The sequence below is a fragment of the Puccinia triticina genome, chromosome 1A (genome assembly GCF_026914185.1).
Source record: "Puccinia triticina chromosome 1A, complete sequence".
Taxonomy (NCBI): Eukaryota; Fungi; Basidiomycota; class Pucciniomycetes; order Pucciniales; family Pucciniaceae; genus Puccinia; species Puccinia triticina.
In genome coordinates this window covers 8017416-8039861 of record NC_070558.1, presented here as the reverse complement: position 1 = coordinate 8039861, position 22446 = coordinate 8017416, and the positions used below count along the sequence as shown (strand labels likewise).

At 49.8% G+C, this 22446-nt stretch overlaps 5 protein-coding genes across 5 annotated transcripts; 2 read left to right on the top strand and 3 right to left on the bottom strand.

Annotated features, from left to right (window-relative positions):
- Positions 1 to 9444: 9444 nt before the first annotated feature.
- On the top strand, positions 9445 to 14320 carry PtA15_1A884 (uncharacterized protein; the record flags this gene model as incomplete). The annotated part of the gene is made up of 21 exons (XM_053165957.1): positions 9445 to 9708; positions 9782 to 9952; positions 10035 to 10191; positions 10256 to 10464; positions 10536 to 10624; positions 10695 to 10802; positions 10876 to 10930; positions 10994 to 11036; positions 11104 to 11178; positions 11247 to 11404; positions 11470 to 12141; positions 12210 to 12239; positions 12299 to 12493; positions 12574 to 12646; positions 12721 to 12759; positions 12826 to 12917; positions 12984 to 13136; positions 13195 to 13516; positions 13605 to 13948; positions 14022 to 14202; positions 14268 to 14320. The coding sequence occupies 21 exons, from the start codon at positions 9445 to 9447 to the stop codon at positions 14318 to 14320; spliced, it is 3483 nt and encodes a 1160-aa protein (XP_053017097.1).
- Positions 14321 to 15291: 971 nt separating this feature from the next.
- On the bottom strand, positions 15292 to 17726 carry PtA15_1A883 (uncharacterized protein; the record flags this gene model as incomplete). The annotated part of the gene is made up of 11 exons (XM_053165956.1): positions 15292 to 15379; positions 15450 to 16074; positions 16134 to 16276; positions 16346 to 16490; positions 16559 to 16637; positions 16707 to 16882; positions 16965 to 16983; positions 17048 to 17173; positions 17265 to 17333; positions 17401 to 17482; positions 17548 to 17726. 11 exons carry the CDS (start codon positions 17724 to 17726, stop codon positions 15292 to 15294), a joined length of 1731 nt encoding a protein of 576 aa, XP_053017096.1.
- Positions 17727 to 18437: 711 nt separating this feature from the next.
- PtA15_1A882 (uncharacterized protein) lies at positions 18438 to 19392 on the top strand (the record flags this gene model as incomplete). Its single annotated transcript, XM_053165955.1, has 4 exons — positions 18438 to 18738; positions 18829 to 18937; positions 19012 to 19061; positions 19184 to 19392. The coding sequence occupies 4 exons, from the start codon at positions 18438 to 18440 to the stop codon at positions 19390 to 19392; spliced, it is 669 nt and encodes a 222-aa protein (XP_053017095.1).
- Positions 19393 to 19912: 520 nt separating this feature from the next.
- PtA15_1A881 (uncharacterized protein) lies at positions 19913 to 21474 on the bottom strand (the record flags this gene model as incomplete). Its single annotated transcript, XM_053165954.1, has 3 exons — positions 19913 to 20416; positions 20557 to 21144; positions 21229 to 21474. 3 exons carry the CDS (start codon positions 21472 to 21474, stop codon positions 19913 to 19915), a joined length of 1338 nt encoding a protein of 445 aa, XP_053017094.1.
- A 48-nt stretch (positions 21475 to 21522) lies between these two features.
- Positions 21523 to 22085, bottom strand: PtA15_1A880 (uncharacterized protein; the record flags this gene model as incomplete). Its single annotated transcript, XM_053165953.1, has 2 exons — positions 21523 to 21626; positions 21719 to 22085. The coding sequence occupies 2 exons, from the start codon at positions 22083 to 22085 to the stop codon at positions 21523 to 21525; spliced, it is 471 nt and encodes a 156-aa protein (XP_053017093.1).
- Between the last annotated feature and the right edge of the window lie 361 nt (positions 22086 to 22446).

Here is a 22446-nt window from a genome sequence, read left to right as displayed (position 1 = left end):
CGCCTGAATGCACAAGTGCCTTTGTTGGCACAGTCACTGTGCATAGAAGCTTGGGTTGAGTAAAACCTTGAGTAAGGCTGGCATAACACCACAAGATTCCTCAGAGTTACCGCATGTCAACTCACTAATTTAGCTGAAAACTACACTAAATGTAGTGTAGCTGTTGCACCCTTGTCTCTACCACCAGGGGGCAGCACTGCCAGCATAATTGGCTGGGTTGAGGTTATCCCAGTTAATCTGGGAAGAACTCAACCAATTCAAACTTGGTTGATCTCAACTGATGAAATATGAATCCAATGTCCCTTGTGTTTATCATTGGATGAAATTGGCCCATTTTAAATTGGTTGAGTGCATCCTAATGAAACTGGGATGTCTCATCCCAGCCAAATATGCTGGCAGTGCAGGGGCAAGAAGCACCTTGTACAAAGTATGGCCTCCCATCAGCAAGGGACTTGAATTCCTGGTGTGAGGGCCCCACATACAATTTGTGTTTTTTCCAGGTGGCCAACTTTGTGCCCCCAAATCCCCCACATCCCATTTCACTCTCCCATGAACTGGAGCTGAATTCAAAGAAGCTCACTGAGAATCCTTTAAGCTTATGTAAGAAAAAAGTAGTGTTTTCTTTTGAATAGTCAAACTTCAGCTTGTATTTCTAGTACAATCTGATACAGAGAAATACAAGCAAAAGAGAAAAGAAAAAGGTAAAGTACCTTAAGGCAAAGACAACACAAGAGTAGGGACAAGAGGATACACAAGAGAACACGCAAGGATAATGAAAACAAAAGACAAAGGAAACAAGGTCAGTTGATGATGATTGAATCAGAAAGACAATGAATTTTTCAAGTGAGAATCTACTGGAGTGAGATGTCCAAATAATCAAAGGACAAGGGTAGTCAAGATGTTGAAAGGAAGGGAGGAGTAAATGAGTCAAGCGCTGATAAAGATTAGTGGATTGTTGAGAAAAAGTGAGTCAAGCACCAGAAACCAAGTGATGGCTTCAATAATAATAAGAAGGAAGATGTCAAACATAGAGGAACAGCAGCTAGTAAATATAATGTAATATGGTGTTAATGCTGACAAAGGACAATAAAAAAGATTGTCAGTTCCCCAAAAGGAAACTCCAAAGACTCTCAAAGAAGTGAGCTGATGTATCATTGGAAGGGGATCTGAGGGCAAGCAACAACAAAATTTGAGGACCAAGCAAAGCAATGATGTCATTGTTATAACTATAACTTGATGAGTTGATTGCTAACTGGGGAATGTACAATGTGGGGAGGAGAGCTTGAAGATAACCTCCTCAGGAATGGAAACCCCTGGCGAGTACAAGGGGGTCTACAAGGTTGTAACATTATCCCCCGTTTAAGCCTAGTCCCTGGCGGGTGCCGCTGTTTCCCCGGGCAGCATTAAAAACCCTGGCTGTTGGGAAAAAAAGCTTGCCCTCCTACATTACTTCCGTTTCCGTCGACGTCTTCTGTGCTTGTTGGCGGCGTCGGGGAATCTTGTGTTGAAGTTTTCGACCAATGTCTTGCAGTTGTCGAGGTTGTCCTCCGGTTCCCAGGAGTTTTCTTGAGGCCCGAATCCTTTCCAGCTGACCAAATACTCCTGTTTCTTTCCTCGTCCTCGCCGGTCAAGCACTTCTTCCACCTCCCACTCGTCCTCGCCGTCAATGGTTATGGGCCTGGGTGTTTCTGCTTGTCGGCCTTCAATCAGATCCGGTTGGTGTTTTCGGAGTAAAGACACGTGGAATACCGGGTGTACGCCTCTCAAAGAAGATGGTAGAGTCAGTTTGTAAGCAGACCGTGAGATGATGTCAGAAATAGGAAAGGGGCCTAGCCATCTGTTGTCCAGCTTAGGGCATGGGCGGGTTGTCGAGATATTACGGCTGTTGAGCCACACCTCCTCTCCAATTTTCCAGTCCGGATTGGCCCTTACCCGCTTGTCAAATTGATGCTTCATTGATTCCTGTGCGCGTTGAAGGCATTCCTTCAGTTCTTCTTGGACCCGGCTGAGGTGTTCGAGGCGTTCTTCGACTGCCGGTAGGCACTGTTCAGATGAGGGTATTCGCCCGTAAGACAGGTTGAACCCATAATTAGCTTTGAACGGCGAGATGCCGGTCGACGCATGGTCGTGGTTGTTGTGGGCGAATTCGGCTGTTGGGAGCAGTGGTGCCCAGTCGGTCTGATGGTACCCAACAAAATGACGCAAGTATTGTTCGACGGCTTTGTTGGCGATTTCGGATTGACCGTCGGTTTGCGGGTGGAATGCTGTCGACGGGTGGAGTCTGATTCCCAGCTGCTGGTCCAGTTCCCTTGTGATTTGAGAAATGAATATGGATCCTCGATCGGATATTATCGTCTTCGGTGTACCGTGCAATTTCCACACGTTGTTGAGCATTAGATGGGCCAGACCTTCGGCGTTAAGTGTTTTGCTGCAAGGGATGAAGTGAGCCATTTTCGTCAATCGGTCCACCACTGTCAAGATACTATCGAATCCGTCCGAGGTCGGGAGATCAGTAATTAAGTCGTAGCTGATATCGGTCCATGGGCCTGCTAGAATTGGAAGTGGTTCCAATAATCCAAAAGGCTTCTGCGTGCACGGTTTGCTTTGTTGACAGGAGTCGCAGCCGTCGACGTAGCGGTTGACGAGTTGCTTCATGGACGTCCAGGTAAAAGAGCGCTGAATCAGGTTGAGGGTTTTAGCCCGTCCGGGGTGGCCGGCGAGTTTCGAATCGTGATGACTCCTGACGATTTGATTTCTCAATTCCGTGTTACGCGGAACAACCACACGATGACCATAACAGAGGAGATTGTTCCTGACTGAGTAACGAGATAACTTAGGGTTCAAGCGTCTGGATGCCGGTGATTCGACCAATTTCAACAGTGTCATGTAGTCGTCATCTTCAGGCCCGGCCTCCCGTATTGCTTTGATGATCTCCGTGTCTGTCAAGATATTCCCGGAAGAAAAAGGCTGGCCAGCTGAGACAGGCACTAGTGAAGACAAAACTGACTCACATTGCGGGGGTGCTAATGTACTATTAGGCTCTAAAGAAGAGCAACCAATGAATCCATTGGGAGTACACACCCCCTCGTCAAGTTGCCTAGCTTCCCTCGTGGGATCCTTGTCCGTCAATGAGGGTTTTGTCGGGCATGACGAAGCTGCAATGGAGTCCAAACCAAGGACGTCAATTTCAAACCAGTAGTCAGTGTTATCCAGGTCCACTGATTCATCAACAAAACAGGCTTCAAACTCGGCGATGGCGGTGAATGTGTCCGGTCGAATGTTCTCGGGTCTGAGCAGTTGTCCAAAAGACAGTTTGTCTTCCTTGTCCGGGGCCAGGTCTGGTCGTCGGGACAGCGCGTCAGGGCGTGCAGCTTCATGGCCCGGTCGGAAGACAATGTCGAAGTCAAAACAGCCGAGTAGCTCAGCCCATCTGGCCTGCCGTCGGGTAAGTCTCTTCGTGGTCATGAAGTTTTCGAGGTTGCGGTGATCGGTGTAGACGATGGCGTGGAGCCTGTGCGGATTGCCTTCTAGGTACTGTCGCCATTCCTTGAACGCTGCCACTATCGCCAGTAATTCCTTGTCGAAGATCTCATAGTCGCGTTCCGCTTTGATGAGTGACCGTGACAGGTAAGCAACTGGGTGAAGGAGGTTGTCCCTTGGGCAAACCTGGGACAGGACAGCGCCTAACGCGAAGTCCGAGCAGTCACACTCTAGGATGAACGGCCTGTACGCATCGGCGATCTTCAGGATAGGCGCCGTCGTGAATGAAACTTTCAGATGGTCAAAGGCAGCCTGGCATTCCGGAGACCAACTGAATTTTGATTCCTTCTTAGTCAGGTCGTGGAGGGGTCGTGCATCTCTGGAAAACTGATCAATGAATCGCCGGTAGAAATTCGCGAATCCGATAAACCGTTGTAGCTCAGTGATATTTCGGGGTGGGGGCCAGTCGGTCACGGCTTTGACCTTCGTCGGATCCATCCGGAGTCGATTGCACGAAATCAGAAGCCCTAGATACTCGACTTCGCTCTTGGAAAACTCGCATTTTTCGGGTTTCAGCCACAGGGTGTGTTTGCTCAATGTTTCAAGTACCGTCTTGACTGCTGCCTCGTGATTGGATCCCTTCTTCGTATAGATCATGATGTCGTCCAGGTAAGCCGCCACATCTTTCCCGATTCGGCCGAGCAGAATATCCTGCATGAAATACTGAAAATACCCAGGTGCGCCGGTTGGCCCAAACGGCATCGTCAAAGGAGCAAATTGCCCTGAACGACAGATAAACGCCAGTTTGTCCTTGTCGCCCTCAGCGACACGGAGGTTACCATACGCATTCCGTAAATCCAGCGTGGTGAACGTGTCGGCGTCCAAGAGGCTGTCGACTAGATCCATGGTGAGGGGCAAGGGGTACTTGTTCTTGACGGTCACAGCGTTGAGTTTCCGGTAGTCAAAGCATGGTCGTAGATTGCCATCCTTCTTCCCGGCGAATATGACCGGAGCCGCCCATGGGGAAGTGGTTCGGCGAATAGTCCCGTTCGTAAGCCCTTCGTTGATCAGGGTGTCTAACGCCTCATTCTCAGCGGGGGACAGGGGAATGATCCGGCTGGCCTGCGGCACTGCGCCTGGCGTCAGCTCAACCCTAAAGTCGTATTGGCGGCGGGGGGGTAGGCCTTGCGAGGCGGATTTCTGAAACATCCTGAGGTACCGGTGGTACGAGGCGGGGACAAGCTCCTCAATGGACTTGGCGGGTGTCTGCGCGGCGGCCCGGGCGGCCAGACGGGCGGAAGTTGACCAAGACGTCCGGGCGGTCGATAGTCCTATAGTATTAGGGGAAGCGCACTGGCTAGCTGAAACTGGGCGGTTGGAAGGTTGGCAAGACTCACAATGCGGGGGTGCTAGCGTGTCTTCCAACTGTGTTGGATGGGTAGACACACACCCCCTCGTCAGAATCCTAGCTTCCCTCCTGGGCTCGTCCAATGGGGAGGGTTTTGGCGGAGACGACAAAGCTGAACAGACAGCTGCAACAGGCAGCCGGGCGGTGGGGGGTTCTAAAGGATGGGGGGGAGCACACTGGCTAGCTGAAACAGGGTGTTTGGAAAGTTGGCGAGACTCACAATGCGGGGGTGCTAGCGTGTCTTCCAACTGTGTTGGATGGGTAGACACACACCCCCTCGTCAGAATCCTAGCTTCCCTCCTGGGCTCGTCCAATGGGGAGGGTTTTGGCGGAGACGACGAAGCTGTATAGACAGCTGCATCGGGAGGAATGAGACGGCGGTTAGTCCAGTCGATCAAGTGGCCATTGCGGCGTAGCCACGGCATGCCGAGGATGCCGTCGTAAGAGTCTTTCAGGGTGGTGACAATCATGCGGGACGGGGCGGTTTCATTTTGGAGGGTGACAGAGAGTTCAAACGAGGCGGGGCGGGTCAATCCGTCAAATCCGTAGACGGTACGGTGGGTGGGTGTAGCGTATTGCAGCAATCCGAGGCGGCGGGCGTAGGAGTCACTCAGCACGTTGTGGGTGGCTCCCGAATCAATGAGAAAAGAGGGAATGAATGTGGCTCGTGGGACGTTAGAAATTGAGACGGCTAACGGCAAGAATAATCTTGGGTCAATTGTATTGCATTTAAAATTCAACTCGCTAGCGCCGACATCTACTCTAACAACGGTGGGTTTACTCAGATTAGGCACATTGATCAGACCTGAGCTTCTCCATTTTTTGACAAGCTCGCATTCTCATTGGTCGGGGTCGCTTGATTGGCACGGAGTGTGTTGATCTCGGCTTGGAGTGCGGCGATGCGGGCATTCGAAGACACTTGCTGGCGTCCCCTACCGTCCTTTCGTCCGCTCGAACAACCGCGGGAGATGTGACCCTCCTGTCCACAGCGGAAACAAAGGTTTAATTCGACTCGGCGGGCTCGCTCGGCGTCGGGTAACGGGTTGCGCTTGTTGGTCGTCTGTTGGAAAGCGGACAGGTCCATTGCGTTGGGGTCTGGGGCTGGGTTGTTGGAGGTGGAGGGGGAGGGTCTGGTGGAATATTGGTTTGCTATTCCCTCGATGGTCTGTCCGGCCCTCAACGCCAACACCTGCATATCTTGCAAGGTTGCAAAAGCCACGCTGCTCATAACGATCGCCAGCTGGACCTTCTCCTTCAACCCTTGTTGATAAAGGCTCATGAGCGGACCGTCGGCCCATCCGATCGCGCGGGCGTGCATGTTGAAAGTCTGGGTGTAGGCTGACACGGTCCCCGTTTGGCGGAGGCTTCTTAAGGCGATCTCGGATTTCTGCTTGCGGTTGTGGTCGTAGAAGCTAGCCGAGAAATCGTTGAGGAAGTTCTGGAATATGATAACCTCGCCTCGGACCAGCTTCTCCAAGTACGGTTGGGCCCACGTTGCCGCATAATCCGTTAAGAAGGACACCGCAAAGGCGACTTTAGTGGAGTCGCTGGGGAATCGTTCGGGGAAGGTGATCGTGTGGAGACCAATCTGGCTGATGAAAGCCTCTGCTGAGGCGCCACGGGTCCCGTCGAACGCCTTCGGTTTCGCAAGAACGAGGGTGCTGGGGGCTGCTGCTGGCGCTGGAGGTTGGGCAGGTTGGACCTGGTTGTCGACGTTGGCGGCTTCCGCAATCCGGGCTTCGGCCATACGGAGTCGTTCCTCGACAGCTACACGTTGGGCCCGCTCCTCGTCCATCCTAAGCCTCATCGCTTCCAATTGGGCGTTGAGTGCGTCCATGTCGTCGGCAGGGCTTCGGTGCTGTATGACACGGGCTGCCCTTGCCACAGTGTACCCTAAAACCTCGGGACGCGTCTCGGTGTTGGGTGTTTGCTGGAGGGGTCTGGGGTTTGCTCCGCGGGCCGTCCGAGTTGTCGGCTAATGAGGAGCGGCGGTATTGGTCGGCAGAGGACGAAAGGTGTCCGGCAGAGGACGAAAGGTGTCAGGTCGGTGGAGGGTGGTGAAGCGAAAGGGTAGAGTCTGGAGGATCGATAAGGTTTGGGGGTGATGAATACGGTTCAAAGGGGAGGGGGTTTTTTGGGGGGCTGTTCTACGGCGTTCCAAGGCTGTTCCGGCGACGGCGGCTGTCCTTCAACGGTTGGTGGGGTTCTACGGCGTATCAAGGCTATTCCGGCTACGGCGGCTGTCCTTGAACGGTGGCGGAGCTGAGTAATGGTAACGAAAAAAAAGATTTATAGAGTTAGCAATATGTTATAACTATAACTTGATGAGTTGATTGCTAACTGGGGAATGTACAATGTGGGGAGGAGAGCTTGAAGATAACCTCCTCAGGAATGGAAACCCCTGGCGAGTACAAGGGGGTCTACAAGGTTGTAACAGTCATTGTGAAGCAAACCAGTACAACTGTGACAGAGTCCTCTAGAAATTCATAGAGGGATGTCTCAGATATCAACATTTCTAATAAATCTGTGCAGTATTTTACAGCAATCCCTATACAGCTGCTTTTCCTTAGTGCTTGGAAACTTTAATCAGGAGGATCTAGGCCTCATATTGGCAGCTACAAGGCTTCAATTGTATCAGCTTCTTAAGTCCAGAGGGGAAACTTCAACAGGCTACAGAGACCCTAGGGGGCCTCTCACTGGGAGGCTGTGTTTAGCTTGTCAGCAGTGTTGCTAAAACCTCAGATGTGAACCATTCTACTGGGATGTTGGAAATATTCTCCACATGACAAGGGTGTTGCATCATGGAAGTATGAACGCAGGACGCAGGTGCGGGGCATTTTACATAGTGACCAATGGACATTGTGGCATATCTCCCTCAAACCTGTTGAGGTCTTCCCGCATAGATTTTACCCACGCTCATGAGATTTTGGGTACCAATCCGTAGAACCCTGCCCCGCGTTGCCATCTGACTGGAATTCCAGATCAACGGCGAATCGCACGCCAATGCTACATACGTTTCGGAGGCTCAGTCCACTCCTGCTGGGTCCCCCAGGATTGATCGCTCGGGACAAGCACAATGTACAGCTAACCCAGGAGAGCTTGCAACTTGGCGCGCAAACTCCGAGACTTTGTGCCGCAGCGGCCAGACTTGTCCGCAGCTCCAGACATCCGTGCGCGCGGACCGTGCCCGGGGGAACCCGGGGGAGGAGCCTGCAGGAGAGCTGCCTGCCGCCGACCCAAACCCTGCCTGCCGCCACCACCAACCCACCACCCACCACCGCCGAATCCATCAACCCCGCCACCGCCACCCCCAGCTGTATTATGCTACTCGTTCACCGCAGTATGTACATCGAAGGATTTCCAAAGCGAAGACACGTTCGAGAGTACCTGTACAGGTGGATAGAGCACACTACAACTCATGTCACATGTTGCAAACCGGCTACCGGAGCTTTTATCGGTTTCAAAATTTCCCCGCTCAAACTGTAATTCTAACGCGCGCTGCATGTCCGTCGCGCAGAAGAAGGGTTGACTTTGACCAGCTTTGACCAGCCAGGGTTGTGTGTTGTTGATATTACAGTGCGTCGCCGGCCCAGACCTTGAAAAACGAAAGGCCGACTCATGGCTTGCGCGTTCGACGAGCCAGTTGTTGTACACAGTTGTGTTTTCGGCCTTGGTTTGTGACGAAAGACCAAGCCGGTTTTGGCAAAGACACTCGGGCCTACTCGGGCGCCTCGATAGGAAGTGAGGGATTCATTCGTGAAACACATGGGATTGTATGCACTACAGATTTGCCAGTTTAGTCTCAGTCTTGGTTTGCCTGGCCTTGCGCAGACCTGCGCAGACCCTTGGCCAAAATTCTCAAAACGTTGCAATCGCTGCGACTCTCTCTCTGCCTGTACATATCGGGTTGTTCATACGCACTGTGCAGTGCAGTTGTGTTGCGAATTAAATACGCTGCTCCATCCTGCCAGAGTAATCGCCACCGATTATAGTTCCTCACGCCCCCTGTCCATCTCTTCCAAGTGCACCGGTGTCGAAGTGCGCCAACCTTGGGTCCGCGCGTATTCTACACACATACATCTACACATTTATATATAAGTACAGGCTCGTTGTCTTCCTACGCGCCTTTGACCTCCCTCGTACGCACACATCATCCTACGGCCTGCCCCTCTTTGCTTTTCCCCATAGCATAAGACAACTTTCTCGACTACACCCGCATTGCCAAGAAACAAGGCAATTGCCTCCTCGATTTCCGCCAGGTCTCCAAACTTTCGACATAACTTGTTTTACGCTGCGTCAAGCGTCTCCGCACACCTATTATTACTATTAAGCTCGTGATCACCCATCTCCGACCGTCAGTTTCCGTCGATTCACCCGATTCCACGCTCACATTCAATCAACTCATTATCAGTCACATTTATATTATACCACAGTTTTCCCGACTGGTTTCCTCGTCAACCTATCTCGAACTCATTACACCAGTCCACCCATCAGAACCGATATTCAATACTTCACCCCAAACCAACGAAACTCTACCCCGAAGCCTTCTATTCACGATGTCAACGCAGGAATTTCCCGAGAAAGGTGGCTTGGATGAACTTGATGATCAGAGCCCGAACCAGGTGAACCCTGTGAATCCGACAGCCGGTATCTCTTTTGCCGACCCAAAGCCGCCCATGAGTGCCACCACTCAAGCTGGGCGCGATTTAGGACTTCGCCGAGAACTTACTCACGACGAGAAGGAGCTCGCTAACGCCGGCTATGAGGAGCTTGAGTCGAAGATGAAGGCTAAAGCCCTTGAGGGAGCCTCGGCGGACATTGTTGAGTGATTAGATTTTCAACCCGGTGCTCATGCGATCACTAACCCCGTGTTTTTTCACATCTTTGTCACAGTCTGAGCACAAACTGAGCCCTCAAAAAGTCGCCGAAGCCATGGGCACTTCAATCAATGCTAGCAATCCCAGTGCCAGTTCAGGTTTGACAACTGCAGAAGCTCAATCCAGGCTAGCCCGAGACGGCCCGAATCAATTGACTCCTCCCAAGAAGAAGAGTGCCCTGCGAAAGGTGAGCGTGGATCTCATTTCTTGTCAAGTTTCAGATGTGGTACTGACTCATGTCTGTTCCCCTGTTTCTGCTTCGGTCGCAGTACTTTGATGCATTGTTATCCTTATTCAACGTGCTCTTGATGCTCGCTGGTATACTTGAATACGTGTTGCTGGCAATAGATTTTGAGAACAACAAAGCCAACGAGTACTTGGGTGCAATTCTCATTATCGTCGCCTTTTTGAACGCATTTATAGAATGTAAGTTATCTCCATCGAGATTTGCACATCATCTCTTGCTCATGCGCTGTCTTCTGTCTCCCAGGGTACCAAGGACAGAAAGCCGATGCGATCCTGGCATCTTTCTTATCAATGATGCCTCCTTCGTGTAAAATCGTTCGCGGTGGCGAAATCAGCTCCATCCCCGCCCAAGAACTCGTCAAAGGTGACGTTGTGTTCATCAAGATGGGTGACAAAGTGCCCGCCGATTTGGTGCTCTTTTCAGCCTCGGATGTTAAAGTAGACAACTCAAGTGTAAGTGGTATGCTTTGTACCACGCTACAGAAACGTTTCCTTATTAATCATCGCACGTGATTTGTCCATAGTTGACGGGAGAGTCGGAGCCGCAAGAAAGAGCTGTTCTTTTGGAAGGAGATCCAGTCCGCCCAGTCGAAGCCCGCAATCTCTTGTTCAAGTGAGTCCCTCGCGAGGAAATTCGACCAACTATGAAATACTGACATGGGCCATCCTTGCGCACCTTCTAGTTCTACTCTGGTGGTATCAGGTGAAGGTTTTGGAATTGTTGTCCGCACAGGCGATCACACATTCATCGGACAAATTGCTGGACTTACCGGTGGCGAGGCTGATAACAAGTTAGTACATCTCCTCTCCTCCAACTCACAAGTTGTCACTCGTTACTAATTAGACTTCATTTCTCAAATTTAGGAGTCCATTGGCCCAAGAAATTGACGACTTCGTCAAGATAATCTCGTGCATTGCTGTTAGTGTCTGTATAAATGGCTTCGATTCATCAATCTCAACTAACTCAACCCGTCTGGTCTAGATTATCACTGCCATAATCTTTTTCGGTGTTGGAATTGGGACCAGTAAGTACTAGTACCATTACCAGGCATCTCGCAACAAACAACTCATCATCTTAATTCATCGCGTCAGCCTACAAGGGAAAAATTGCCGCCACTGTCACCTTCGCAGTCTCCGTCTTAGTCGCTTGGGTACCTGAAGGATTACGTGAGCTTATCAGTTTTTCTTGATGTAGTAATTTTGCAGAGGTTCACTAGATATTTGCTTTTCTGTAGCGGCGACTGTCACACTTTTACTGTCTATTGCGGCGAAGCGCATGGCAAAAGCTAAGGTGCTTGTCAAAGACTTGCAAGGTGTCGAGACCCTTGGTGCATTAACAATGCTTGCCACTGATAAAACCGGTACATTGACTAGAAATCAGATGACAGTCACCGTATGTCATTTCTTAGCTCCTCGTCTTCACATGCTGTTTCTCACCCACCACATATCTACTTCTAGGCTATGTGGACAAATCTCAAGATGAGCAGTGCATTCGAAAGTCACAACGATGAAGCCGAGGTACAGCATTTCAAGAAAGAAGACCTAGGAGTTCCCGAAATCCTCGATATCTGCACGCTGTGTTCTAAAGTCAAGTTTGACAAGATGGACATCCCCTTCGAGCAACGAGAGATCCTGGGCGACGCCACTGAAAGTGGACTCACCCGTTTTGCGGGGAAAAACCTTGAATTCGATCAAGTCCGCGAAAAACATCCGGAGGCCTATTCGATCCCCTTCAACAGTACGGCCAAATGGGCATTGGTGGTGGTACAGAAACCTCACTCTAACGGAGACTTGACGCTATACTTGAAAGGAGCTCCTGAACGTGTCCTTGATCGATGTTCCCATGTTTTGGTCAACGGCGAATCTATCCCCATCACTGAACAATTCAAGAAGGAATACGGCGAGGCATATCAATACATGGCTTCTCGGGGTCATCGTGTGATTGCATGTGCCCAACTTTTGCTCCCTGGTGATCAATTCCCCCGCGATTTTGCATTTAGCAAGAAGGATGACAACTGTCCCACCGAAAACTTGTGTTTTGTCGGATTGGTCTCCCTTGAAGATCCTCCCAAGCATGGTGTACGAGAGGCTATTGGTCAGCTACGGTCGGCTGGAATCAAAGTCGTAATGGTGAGTAATTTAGGCGATGTTCCTCATTGAGCAAGCACATTGAACACCTGTTGACCTCTCCTTCACAGGTTACTGGTGATCACCCCCTTACAGCTGAGGTAATGCAATTTTTGGTAGTCTACTTCATACTTCACTTGCTGATCCAATCTTAACACAGGCCATTGCACGAAAAATCAACTTGGTCATTGGTCACACGAAGGAGTCGCTTGCAAAGGCCACCGGTCGTCCAGTTGAAGAGATCCATGAAGACGAAGTAGATGCAGTCGTTGTCCACGGTGATGCCATTGACTCTCTTCAAGGTTGGGAGTGGGACACAATCCTCAACAAGACTGAAATTGTCTTTGCACGCACGGTGAGTTGATTGTCTAGTGCATTCACCCCTTCAGACACACGCATCCAAGACAACAGGGCTCACGAGTTGAATTCTTGCAGTCACCCAAGCACAAACTGGAAATCGTCAAACGCGCACAAGCACTGGGACACATTGTTGGAGTCACTGGAGATGGTATGTTCATGCGCCTTTGACAATTCACGTTACCTTTCCACTGATTGCTCTATTCCCTCTCTTCCCTCTTGCAGGTGTCAATGACTCCCCCGCATTAAAGAAGGCAGACCTAGGTTTGTTCTCCAACGATGTATCAATTTTTCGATGAATCTCACAGCTAACATATATCTACCACGCAGGAATCGCAATGAACATCAGTGGCAGTGACGTCTCGAAAGAAGCCGCTAACATGATCTTGCTTGACGACAACTTTGCAAGCGTAGTGGATGGGGTGAGCGGTGAACGTCTGACGAGCCGCACCGTCTTTCCGTGCTAACACGTTGATCCGCTGTTTCAGGTCCGAGAAGGCAGACTTATCTTCACCAATCTTAAACGAAGTATCCAGTACACAGTCACACATTCCGTCCCTGAAGTAATTCCCCAGCTTCTTTACGTCATCGTTCCGATCCCATTACCGCTGTCCGCCATTCTGATCTTGGTCATTGACTTGGTGAGTTACCCGCCGAAAACTGCCATTGCCAACAATTAGCTAATTTCGATCACTCTAGGGATTTGAATTGTTTGCTGCGTTGTCGTTCGCGTGGGATTGCCCCGAGTCGTCTGAAGTCCTTATGACCACCATGCCCCGCAAGCCCGTTACTGACCGAACCATAATGCAGCTGAAGAAGAAGGCACTAAGGCGAACCAGGACCAATCACATGGACGTTGAAGCAGGCAATGAGAAACCTGAATCACGCATCGGTAGCACTGTGCGCAACGTTGTGCAAAATGTTAAAAAGCCGTTTTCCAAGTGGTGGTGGGATGACTTGCTCGAGAAATCTGATGGTGAAGCATTGGTTGATGGCTCCCTGCTCAGCTACTCCTACCTGCGTGAGTTTTTGTTTCTTCTTTTTCTCTTTTTCATCCTACCGCCGCAAATGTTCTCAAATCTCCCCATCTGTCGCATACTCGATTACAGAGGCTGGAATGATTGAAACCGTTGGATGCATGTTGGCCTACTTCGTCATCTTCAATTACAATCACTTCACCCCCCGCGACTTGCAAATTGCTCAAAAGGCCGGGATTTACTTTACGGACAAGTCACCTCCATACACAAACCTCAGCGGTCGGGTTATCGATAGCACAGATCAAACCGAAGCCTTGGCGCAGGCGCAGGGCATGTTTTACATGTCTATCTTCTTAATGCAGTGCTTTAACATGTTCGCTGTCAAGGCCAAACTCAAATTCCCATTCGGAAAGGCGGCCATTGGCAACAAGTGGAATTTTGCCGGTGCTTTGGCTGGTGCAGTACTTGCAGCTTTCGTGAGTACCAGAGTGGTTTTGTACCGATTTCCTGGATTCATACTGATTGCATTTATGTCTCCAATTTTTGCAGATCATTTACGTGCCCCCGTTGAGAACCGTCTTCGGCGCCAGTCATCGCATCTTGCCATTGTTCTGGTTGATTCCGATTGCTTTCGGATTCGTCATCCTATTATGGGCTAGTGGCAGAGTCTTGTTCCTCCGCAAGAAGCTTTTGTCATCTAGCGTCAAGCCACCCAAAGGACTCATGATGCGTAAGCTCACTCCTGCGGCTTCTCTCACTTGATTCAAAGCGCTAATCTCTTATCTTTTTCTACAGACCCTACCAAACGTACCATGTCGATTCGTTCGACATCGGCCAAACGACAGTAGCCTTCCTTGAATTCATTTCACGCACAATCCTCCTACGACTAATTAATTAAATATTTCTTGATTCCGAACGTCACATTCAACGTTATCTGAAAATCGCCACACACGATGTTTCCTGTGCCGGCTCACAACTATCATTAGTTTGTCCTTGTTGCAGTTTGATGTATTATAGTAGCAGTCTTGCCCAGCAGTTTTGTTAGTTACATTCATCAGTATCACAGGGTTATGGTCATTCTTTCGCATGGTTTTCTTATATCCCCCTTTCTCTCTATCATCGCAGATATCATTGGTTGTTCTCATGGCTTTAATGGTGGTGTGTGGGAACCCGGACGGGACCAGCAATGTCAAATATTTTTCTTGGTACATGGCCATTTGTGATGCTTGCGGACTGCCAAAACCACGGCTCAATTGTGAGCAGTTGACATGCAAATCCGATTCAACTTCTTGGTACAGACAATTTGCCTTTTTTTGATCAAGCTTCCAGCTGAACGGTCCGTAGTGTGGTGTCTGGCAGCCTGATGTCGGAGGGATGTGGGACACAGACCACGATTAGCAAATTCAGATTTGCCTTCGAACAAGACACACACCAGAATCCCGGACACCAGCCAAGTGTCTCTGGACGAGCCCGTGGAATGTATGCCCGAGGGACTTAAATCATCTCCGTTCCCGTCCCCGTGGCCTACAGACGGCTCTAGCCTTGTGCGCAGGAGAAAAGTGGATTTCGAACAATTTTCACCAGTAAGTAAGGTTTACGGCCCTTGCTTCTAAATGAACAACTTCGGACGACGGGAAATCAAGAAGATGGAGTTGATTACGGGACTAGCTGCCGAGGGCTCTCTCCTCCACCCACTGCCCCTGTCGAACTAGCGCCTTTGGTCCGCTGAAAGTCCATCCAACCAATCTTTTTGATGTGTTCGTCTAATCCCATTAGAATTACAAAAAAAGAAAACGTGGTACACATCACATCTGCACTACTACTGGCTTGGTCTCCTGGCTTTCCATTCCTGGTCATCTGCCCACCAAGGCATCTCACTACTGAAATCCCAGCTTTCAGTTTGGTATCTGCAAATGAACACAAATCAGGACGTGTGGGCGACATGTACAGGGATAAGGTGTCTCGATTTCTGCTAACCTGAATGCATGCAAGTAGATGTACAATTGTTCTGGCTTGGGATCAGGCAATAGAGGGATCCCACAGTCAGCACAAAACTTGCCGTCAAGTGGATCCGAGACGGGGTTAGAGCCGAGGGACGTCTGGAGTTCCTGGGGGGACTTGAACGCTTTATCGATGTGCACGGTATCCTTGATCCTGCCAAAGTCATCCTCGATATCCCGGGCCTTCCTGAGCTCGAGGATGACCGCCTCAGCGAGCTCGTTGATGGCTACCCCGCTGCAGTTCCCCGCCTCGGCTGACTCGGGATCCAGCTTGAGCCGTTTCTCGCTCACTTGCGAGATTCCTTGCCGCTGGTTCCTTCCGAGCTTCGATTTCGAGGACCGCTTTTGGCCCGTCAGGTTCGTCGTCGAATCATCCGTCTTAACAGAGGCGCTTCCTTGGGGAGCACTCTCACCATCATTCGGGGGAGGTTCGTCATCTGTCGAAGGTTTGGTCTTGTCCGTTGGAGCGAAGAAAATCCCACCCTTACCCTGGGCTGATCCCCACGCCTTGAGGTTACAGTATATCGTATCATTGAGAATCGGGTAGCCCAGATATTGTAAGTGTACGCGGAGCTGGTGAGAGCGACCGGTGATTGGTCGACCTGCACAGGGAATCAGTCTGAGTCATTTACTCCAGTAAGGTCATCAACTTGTCACTAACAATGTATAACTGATGAGTCTGATTCTGGATCATAGCTCAGTTTCTTAAAAATCGTTTTGGCATGTTTTCCTTCAGGATGAACAACGTTGAGTCCGATTTGCCGATCAATAGTTAGCAGAGGTTCCTCGCAGGTTATTTCATCACTGAGTATGCCAGCCATGAATCAGTCGAATGCTTGTATCGGAAGCAGGTTGATGGATGACATGACCAACTCTGGGAAGTCTCCACGACAGCGAGCAATATACTCCTTCTTCACTGCGCCTTCAGTGCTGAAATACTTCGACAGTCCTCTTGAGGCTTCGACCGTCAAAGCGCAGACCATGACTCCAGAAGTCAGTCGATCGAGACGATTGCTTGCTGAGATAAATATCGTTCGGTTTAATATTATCGTTTATATAGAGTCAAGTTGGCGGTTTCAAACTGACTGTGAACCAGAGGTAGATCATAATCGAAGCGTAAGATGGACAGTAGCGTATTGTAGTTATACCGACCAGTAGGATGTACCTGTAAAAGAAAGTCCGGGTTGGTTTGTATTGCCGGATGTGATGGGGGATGAAGATGGAGATAATTCACGGGCATGCTGCCAGGCTTTTCGACGACCAATAACCCTTTCTCGTCATCTCGATGCAATATCCTCACGGGGTCTCCGGTCACTGGTGGCTCGTGTCTATGGAGTGTGTTTGTGATGCGGTCGCCGTTTCTGATGATGACATCCTTCTTGATATTCTTGCCGTTTATTTTGATGACCCCTACATTCGCTCAAATCAAAATCAAGACGAGTTCTTATCCAGCTAGAGGAATTGTACAAGTGTGATGTGTTTGAATTCCTACCTGAGGCCACAGCATGCGCCTAGATAATGAAAACCGGATGATTAGCCACAACAGCACCGGTCTGATTCTTCGCACATGTACACGGGTAAGAGCACAAACGTAGTATTCTGGACTTCGATCTCTTGAGGTATCGTCAACGCAAGTTGTGTTTTCAGCGCTGGCAAGCTCGTTGCAAATTGTTTGATGGATCCGGGGTTGAACCATGTATTCTAATTTCAGGAAATCGTAGCTAACCTGAAATCGGTGCTGCGTTCATAAAGATTTAAATTTGAGCAAGTATTTAGTTCATCTGGGCCATACCATAAATACGAATATCAGATTGATTGCAAACCTAAAGACATCAATCACGCTTCGGCCGCGCCACCGTTCCTAATGCCAAATCATCCAGATGAGCAAGACATCCGCGTAGTTCAAATCGACAGTCTCGGATATTTACCTTGGCGTAGGTCGAGAACTGGAACAAGTAAGGTTGCACTTTACGCAGGCCGTTCTCGAAATACCACGTCGGCTTGTGGTCACTGATAAGGGACGCATCGGTGAGTTTTTTTCAGGAGATCCACTTGCAACGTGATGGAAGACTTACTACTTGGTAGCCGAACTGTGAATGTGGGCGACTGGGGCGCTCTCCATGAGGGGCGGTTTTCTTGGACGAGCTGCAATTAGCTGACGGCGTGACGGGTATCGTGCGGGCAAACCGTGATGGTAGGATCTCCTGAGATGTTCCCTGCGAAATGGAGAAGAGACGGCTTTGAAGGGCAGCATCCGATGGCCGATCGCACCACTCCAGCCAGCCAACCACCCCTTTCGGCAGCCACCACAAATTGCATATCCATCCTCGCCCGCCCACAACTGAGCCGCCGACCGAGCTCACTATAAAGTCTCATCACTTCACTCCCCTGCAGCTTTTTCCCCTTAGAACAATTTATAATGGGGACACAAAAGTAAGTTACAGCACCTCAACACTCTGCGCAAGTATCCTAAGCTTACCTACTCTGCTCTCCCACTAGGTTCGGACTTTGAGCCTTTCATCTTCGGATGACCGTGCGCCAGCTGAGAGGATTCCGCGTTCCCGTCCCCTACACGAGCAGACGTCGATTGCGGCATACCGCCCGATTGTCGTGATGGTTCATTTGATTATCCACTCGGCCAGCTTTACCTACACAGGGAGGAATGCTAGGACTCGCCTCGGTGGATTGGTTCGCCTCTTCATCTCGACGGCACCACCCATGATGCGCTTCTCCTGGGGCTGGTCTCAGTGCCTTGATAGTTGGAACCCACATTTCCTTTTCTCGCTGTCCTATTGTGGTACTCGCTGTCCTATTGTTGTATCCTACCCTTCATTGTCCAACACATTTCAACTTGCAAATTAAACACAGACATGTAGCAACTGTCGCCGACCTTCCTGGTGTTGAGTGCGTTGCGTTGGGAGAGGTTGGAAGTCCTTCTGGGAAACTCAGTTCTTGTCCATCGGCTATGAGTGCAGATCCTGACTTGATCAAGTGCCCAGGCAAATTTGGCAGGGGCGACCCTCTCCTTGGACCTCCAGCGTGCCCGTACCCATCGATCTCCTCTTCAGTCTCCGGACTCTCCCGTCTAGCTATGGCTTCCACTACGCCCTCAACCTCTGCCGCTATCGCAACAACAGCATCAGCAAGTCGGAGCGAGGATCCAGTAAAGAAATCTACCGACGCCCAGGATCCGCCGAACAAGCTCGCCGAATTCCTGGCTGTTGGCTCTTCCTCGCCGTGGCCAGCATGGTCGATGAGCGCTCTCCGTAAGTCATCTGGCAGTCCCGACACTGTCTTGCAGTCTCTCAACTAGATTCATCGTGTTCTGATCTACTCTTGTTTTCATACTCATTTAGTGATGGCGTCTCTACCTACGAGTAGCCGATTCTCCGGTGCACTATACCCCATCGGATTGGCACCAACGTGGCAAGTCACTCCTTTGGCTATGGTCTTCGGCTTGAGTGGGTAAGTAAACTCCTGATCTAGAAAAAAAAAACTCGTCTAGCTCATCTAGTACTCCGTTTAACATTCCACAATAGCTACATTACTTCAGCAGGTGACTACTATAACGGTTCCGGAACAGCTTCTGGTATGTCTGCCAACACAACATGACCGATGAGAAATTGCAAGCTTCTCCTTCGAAAGTAGCAATGCTGATTTCTTGAATTGCTTCTTGCCTCTCCGTCACAAAAACTACGTGAAAAACAAAAGCCTGGAGTGTCATATACCTGTTCTTGCACGGGAGGGATTCATGGAGACACACATTCGCACGACCACCCAAGACGAAACTGAGCCTCTTCCCGATCTCTCTCTCCGCCTTCGCTCTCACTAATGGGATCATTCATGGCTATGTCTATTGGTCCGGCTTCTATCGCGACCAGTTAAAGGAAGAGCTAGAAAGGACTAAAAAATCTTCTTAATCTGTTAAATATCCCCATTCGAAAACAAGATGTATCGATAGATCATCTTTGAAATAGCCGACGGTGTTAACTTATCGCTTCTGCGACATCCACAGTTAAACTTATATCCACAAGTAACATGACTTGAAAGAAACTCGTATCTGTTCCGACATCACCTCAAAACATCCAATTATTAGCGTGTATGTACTTGCGAGTCGGCGAAATGTGAACATCTTTGTTGAAATATTCGTGCTTGAACAATCCAGACACAAATATTAAATCAGAGTTTCTAAGTTCCATCTATTTTTTTGCGAGAAATTGTGTATATGAAAGATTAACTGGGCAGTGTGATTATATAGAAAACAAGAATGAATTGCTAGAGGTAGGGAAAACTTTGCTGTGAAGAGGTTATTAGATAGCAGAGCAAGCGAGGGGTGGACGCGCCAAGAAACGAACAGAGATTAACAGGAAATGGATATTTGTTGGTTGATATTATAATAATTCATCAAAGAGATATAAGCACGTGAAGGGGATAGAGCAGTCAGGCATATTCTCTCATATCCTGCCGGTAGATTTCTTTATCATTGAGCAGCTTTTGAAAGGCCGGCTCCGAGGGGCTGAGGGGGACGATTCTGTCAGTAAGGACGGCGAGGGAGTCCGTGGAATCAGCGGCCATGGTGGCATAGAAGTTGATGTCACTGTTATCCTCGTTGGGGTGGAGGTCGAGTTGCTTGAGTCCGACGACCTGGGCGAGCAATTTGTATCGGTAGTCATACATGGACGGAACCTTGGTTGCGTCGGACTGGTCGAACTGCCTGTAAATTGCACGCAGGACCGACGGCTCCAGGTAGACCGACATCAACCGGTTCGCCGTCACCCCCCAATTAGAAGAGGTACCCCCGTGTTCCTGATGGAATCTCGGCACCGGTAAAGTTAAACTGCTGAAAAGGTTTGCCGGTTCCCTCATACGCAGCGCTGGGTTCAGCGTATAATCTGTTACCGTCATCCGGTCATTCCCCTTGTCTGCGACCCAGATATCCACAATCTAATCGAGAACACAGAGATGGTTTAGTCCGATTCAACTCAATTGCATTCCAGCCAGGTTAAATTATCATCTCAAGTTATTCCAAAGTGCCAGGCCTATTCTTCACGATAAGGAGAAAACATAATAACAGAATTGCCCACCTCAACACACAGATCAAATTTTTCACCGAGATGATCAAGCTTAAGTTCAGATATTGTCTTTAGAACTGACTGAACCGGAGGAGTGGGGGCTCGGGGGAGTAGTTGGGGTGCGGATCGTTGCTTCAGTTGTTGATAAAGGGCCAGCGCCTTGGCCAGTAAGTCGTTAAAAGTGGAGCCAAAGAGGGAGCTGAACTGCTCGAGGACCGGTTTGGAGGAATAGAACTCTCCAGGACACCAGAGGGCATATTGGAAGCAGGTCGATATGCCAATTATCTGATCGGGGTAGTGATTCACGGGCCGTTTGTGGACATTTGAGAGGAAGATCACCTTCCAGTCGCAGTCTTGCTTCTCCCAGGCCGCACACTCCTCTTCCGTCTTCCAGAATAAGTTGCACGTGACATTCTTACTGCCCATTGGTCGCGAGAAGTCGGTCAGATAAACCGTCATCTTGTAATCTGCTGCACCTCCCGCAACTTTATAACATTTGTCCGTCTGTCTTTGATCGATGATCGCTATTACATTGAATGGCTCGCTTGGCCCTCCTTGCATCTGTGTTATCTCGTCTAGTGTCCTCAAACGCACCGCTGGCTGTTGTGATAAGACATCAAATTAGTTGGATGATGGGTGGCTGTATAGAAGTGGGTATACATGTCTAGAAATCTGGATATTGACCTGTGTATTGAATCTAAAGGAATCAGGACGAGTTAAAGCATCAGGGGTAGAGAAAAGCAGAGTCGATGTGTGCAATCGACGGGAATCTCCGCGAGGGTGAGAGCCATGTGGGCTTAATTCCCCGGAGCCAACTCTTACGCGTTTATTTGGGCATGGAGTATATTGATTTTCTGAGAGAGCAGGTCGATTATGATCAAACGTTGAGTCTTCAGCCCAGAGGTCCTCTACCGCTAAGCTTCGTTTCATGCGTGATCCGGGTAAACCCCTCGTTTCTCTGCGCTCGTGTGAGGTGGGTTAAAGCATAGATTCGAAGTAGGTTGTGGGTGAAGCGTGTGCTTGATTATGTACGGGTCCAGGCTGGGGTGATCGGAGGGACAGATGACTTGAAAGATGTGAACCTGGTGGAGATTTAAGAGCAAGGAAATCGATCACATGGGTCAGCTGGACATTCTTTGCTTGTAACATGAAGTTCAACGATCAAAACCCTTACGCATATCGATCGTCTTGATAAACCACGCCGCTTGGTCTGCATCATCAGGGTTCGCAATCAGCAGCTCGGCGCGGATACCGTCGTGGAAGTCCCAACTGTGGTCGGTGTTAAATTGAGGTTCGTAAACGTCCAGGTACAGCTTCAGCTCTGATGCCAGCTTGAGATCCTCGATGACCAAGCGAGACCACGTTCCGATGAGTCTGATCAGGTGGATCGGTGGCTGGTTCAAGTGTCCGACCAAGCTCGATGGGTGTTTTTTCAGTGGCTCCTCAAGGCATATCTCGACGAGTGAGTTTGGCTGATCGCTCTGCAGCACGGTGATCGCTCCGATCAAATAGTTCCTCTCGGCACCAACATTGCGATTCATCCTTCGTCGTTGGGAAGGTTCTGTGTCTGAATGGGTTTTGCTACTGGGTCAGTGAACGGCGAAGATTGGGAGCGGAAGAAAAAGATGAAACTGGTGTGTATGCATCCAATCACTGACTGCGTTGTTTATGTATCCCGACATCGACAAATAGGTGGCGTGGGTGTCGCACAGCCTTCAGCCAGTGCCAGCCTGCTTCGAAGCCGATTCCGCGGGCTCGAGTTGAAAAACGTTATCATTATCGGAGATGAATCCCTTTTTGGCCGTCATACTGGCCTCAACGGTCGTTGGAGGTGACTGCCTCCCTTACCGGCCAGGGATGAATGACTTGACACCTGCAAGCTCCGACCCTCAAGTTATCGGT